This window comes from Marmota marmota, unplaced genomic scaffold (assembly GCF_001458135.2).
Source record: "Marmota marmota marmota unplaced genomic scaffold, marMar, whole genome shotgun sequence".
NCBI lineage: Eukaryota > Metazoa > Chordata > Mammalia > Rodentia > Sciuridae > Marmota > Marmota marmota.
Window position 1 is genome coordinate 25,585,224 of NW_026000005.1, and position 3,260 is coordinate 25,588,483.

Below are 3,260 nucleotides of genomic sequence, written 5' to 3' on the forward strand. Positions count from 1 at the left end.
AAAAAAAAAAAAAAAAAAAAAAAAAAAAAAATCTTTTAAATTGGTTCTTCTTAGTTATGCATGACAATAGAATTCATTTTGATAAAATTATATAGGTATGGGTTATGTCTTATTCTAATTAAAAGAACCCATTCTTGTGGGTGGGGGCACAGTGGTGGGATTCACCTAGGTGTTTGCTATCACAGTTTCCCATCTATTCAGGTTCACAGCCTGTGCCACCTTTTCTTCCTGTCCTGACTCACCTTCTACATCCTTTGGACCTGCAGGTCTTGGCATTTCTACCTTCATAATGCATCTCAAGGTCATCTACTTCTCTCTGCTGCTGTTTGCCTTCATTACTTTTTATCTGGACGATTGCAGGTGAAAAGGGGACGGTTTCTCCAAAGCTCCGTCTGCTTCCATTCTTGATCTTCTCTAATTCACTCATCACACAGCAGGTTGAGTGATCTTTCTCAAAAGAAAATCAGAAACTTGAAAATTACAAATAAGAAATAAATGGAAAAAACATGGTGTTTGGTAGATTTTAAAAAGACCTTATTGGGGCTGGAATTGTGGCTCAGCTGTAGAGAGTCACCTAGCACATGCAAGGCCCTGGGTTCGATCCTCAGCACTACATAAAAATAAATAAATTATACACACACACACACACACACACCTTAGTAGTGTTTTAAACTTGCAAGTCATGTTTTCTATGACCATTATGCTATAAAAAAGATATCTCTAAAATGGATAAATTGATATTCAGAGCAAGATAAAATTCTTCTTAACAGGTATGTAACACCACTGCTTTAGAATAGGTGTCACCTAATATTTTTCTGTTCTTTACGTGACATATGCTATTTAACCTCAAGATTTTTTGAAGTCTGCAATTCATTAGCTTTTAGTAACTTCACATTGTGTGTAATCATCACTATGTGTAGTTCTAACACATTTTCATCATCTCGAAGGAACTTAATATTGAGACTTTTCCTTTTACTCTTAAAAGGTATTTTTGAAAAATTTCAGCTTGTAGAATCTGCTAGGCAACTTAAAATGGCAAGCTATTTATAAAAATTTCTTTATACTAATTTGAAGTTTAAATCTGTTAAGATGTTTGAAAAATTTTAGATGAATGTGATATTTTATGACCCACTTATGTGCATACATTGAAACTGATTTTTAAAAGAATGCAATGAGACAATTTGGGCCCAATTGTGTTCCACAGTGGTAGTAATAACATGAACAATAGTAGCAATATTATACCAGTAGTTATGAATTAATGAACGCTACCTATGCTACCTATAGCAATATATGAATCAACTTATTACACATTTATCATGCAGCCTCTGTGTTCCCAGTGTTCTAAAAACAGGCATCAGATTTAATTTAAAAACACTTAGCCATACCTTTTTGTGGTTGTTATTGTTTCAAAACCATAGTCACAGGAGTTGAAAGAGAAAGAAATCAAGGGGGTCTGGCAAATCTGTAGGGTAAAGGAGAAAAAAGAATATCATGATTTCCCAATGTGAAAATATTTTAAATCTTTATGAAAGACACATTATTTTCATCATTATAATTGAAGACAGGTTTAAAAGACTTGTGGTACAAATCTGAATTGGAGTTTTTAAGTATATGTGCAACATATGTGTATATGTTAAAAAATATATGTATTAAATATACGTATCCCCCCACCCCCCGCAGAGTTATAAGTTATGATGGCCTCATGGACCAGTAGAGGGCATGGTTTTCCCATGGCAGACCTCAGCTTTCCTCTTAATGACCTGTTCAGCAAAATGCACTACTCCTGGCTAAAAGCATAGCCCTCCTGATGTTGTTGTAGAATGATTCTATTAATTTGCTTTTCTTTATTTACTTTAATAATCGTAAACGGCCGTCAGTGCACTTACTTTTATGTCTCCTCTTGTCTGACTGCAAGCACTCAGAGGTGAAGGTTTCCTTTGGAGGTAACATTTCCTGTAGGGATCCTGCTTTCCATGTCATGGGCACTGTCTGAGGTGCTGCATGAGGAATTTTCTTGATTCATGTGTGGCCTTGAGTGTTAGGTGAGGGAAATGACCAATGAAGACTAAATATTTTGGTCTGTGCTCTTTATAAACTGTGAAATGTCATTTCAGTGAAAACAAAGGGTTGAATTGGTAGACATTAAGACAATTAAAAATCTACTCTCAGGGATAAAGCTTCTCACACCTTTCCATCACCTAGAATATCCTGGTGGGTGTTTTAGAGTTTTATTGCCTAACACACACACACACACACACACACACACAGAGAGAGAGAGAGAAACACCATATTCAACATGGCACAAACCAAATTTTGTATTTTTGATCCTCATTTTTACTATTGTTAAGATATTTCTGCTTTTATGGAATTTTGAAATCTATCATCAAATTATAATTAGGCAGTGACTGATTTGGACATCTTCTTTCCCCCCCCCAGTATAAGAAGCATCGCTCTTCTCATGCACATACCAACAACTTTGCAAAATCTGTGGTCAACCTTGTGGATTCTGTAAGTACCCCAGTTTTCTTAAACCTATTTTAACGGAGATGGCACAGTTTATATCTCTATCTCTGTTTGCTGACTTGTTTTCTTAGCTGTTTCCTAGGCAAAAGTAAAAATGCAATCATTAAGTTTGTCTGGCTAAGAAATTTTAGGGTAGTCTGCTTCAGAAGCAGTAGTGTTATCAGAGTTACAGGGAGTTACTGAGTATTCTCAGAATTCCAAAGCTGCACTAGCATTGCTTCCTTTAAACCTCTATTTACTTATTTTTATTCATTATTATTCAAATTGTGTGTATTTATGGTGCAGTGTTATAATATGCTACATGTTTACAATGTGCAATGGTCAAATCAGGGTAGTTAACATTTCTATCTCCTTAAACATGTAACTTTTTTTTCTTTAGCATGTAATAAATGTATAGTCTTGCTTCTAAGCAATATCTAAACCTTAGTATCACCAGAGTCTATAAGGGACAAAAAACAATGGATAAAATTAGCTACCCTAAGGAGTAAAAATTATACTGACAAGTAGAATTTTGTTAATAAAATTAATTCTATTTTTTTTTAGAATATGTGGCGTTAGAAAAGAAGAACTAATAGATTGAGGCAGAGTGTGTTTGGAAAATATAGATAATAGAAAAATAATTTTAAAGGGAACAAATTTGTTACCTTAGTATTCTCATTAGTGAAATGTTTCAGACTTTATTTCTAGATGACAGAATTAGGTGCAAGTCTCAAATAAAACTAATTTGAAATATATAT

At 34.2% G+C, this 3,260-nt stretch overlaps 1 protein-coding gene across 1 annotated transcript in view; it reads left to right on the forward strand.

Moving 5' to 3' along the window:
* Window positions 1-3,260, forward strand: part of Adam23 (ADAM metallopeptidase domain 23) — a 170,300-nt gene that overhangs the window by 104,805 nt on the left and 62,235 nt on the right. Inside the window, exon 10 of the mRNA XM_015480982.2 lies at window positions 2,437-2,508. Within this exon, the coding sequence (XP_015336468.2) occupies window positions 2,437-2,508 (72 nt within the window). The remainder of the gene's footprint in view (window positions 1-2,436; window positions 2,509-3,260) is intronic.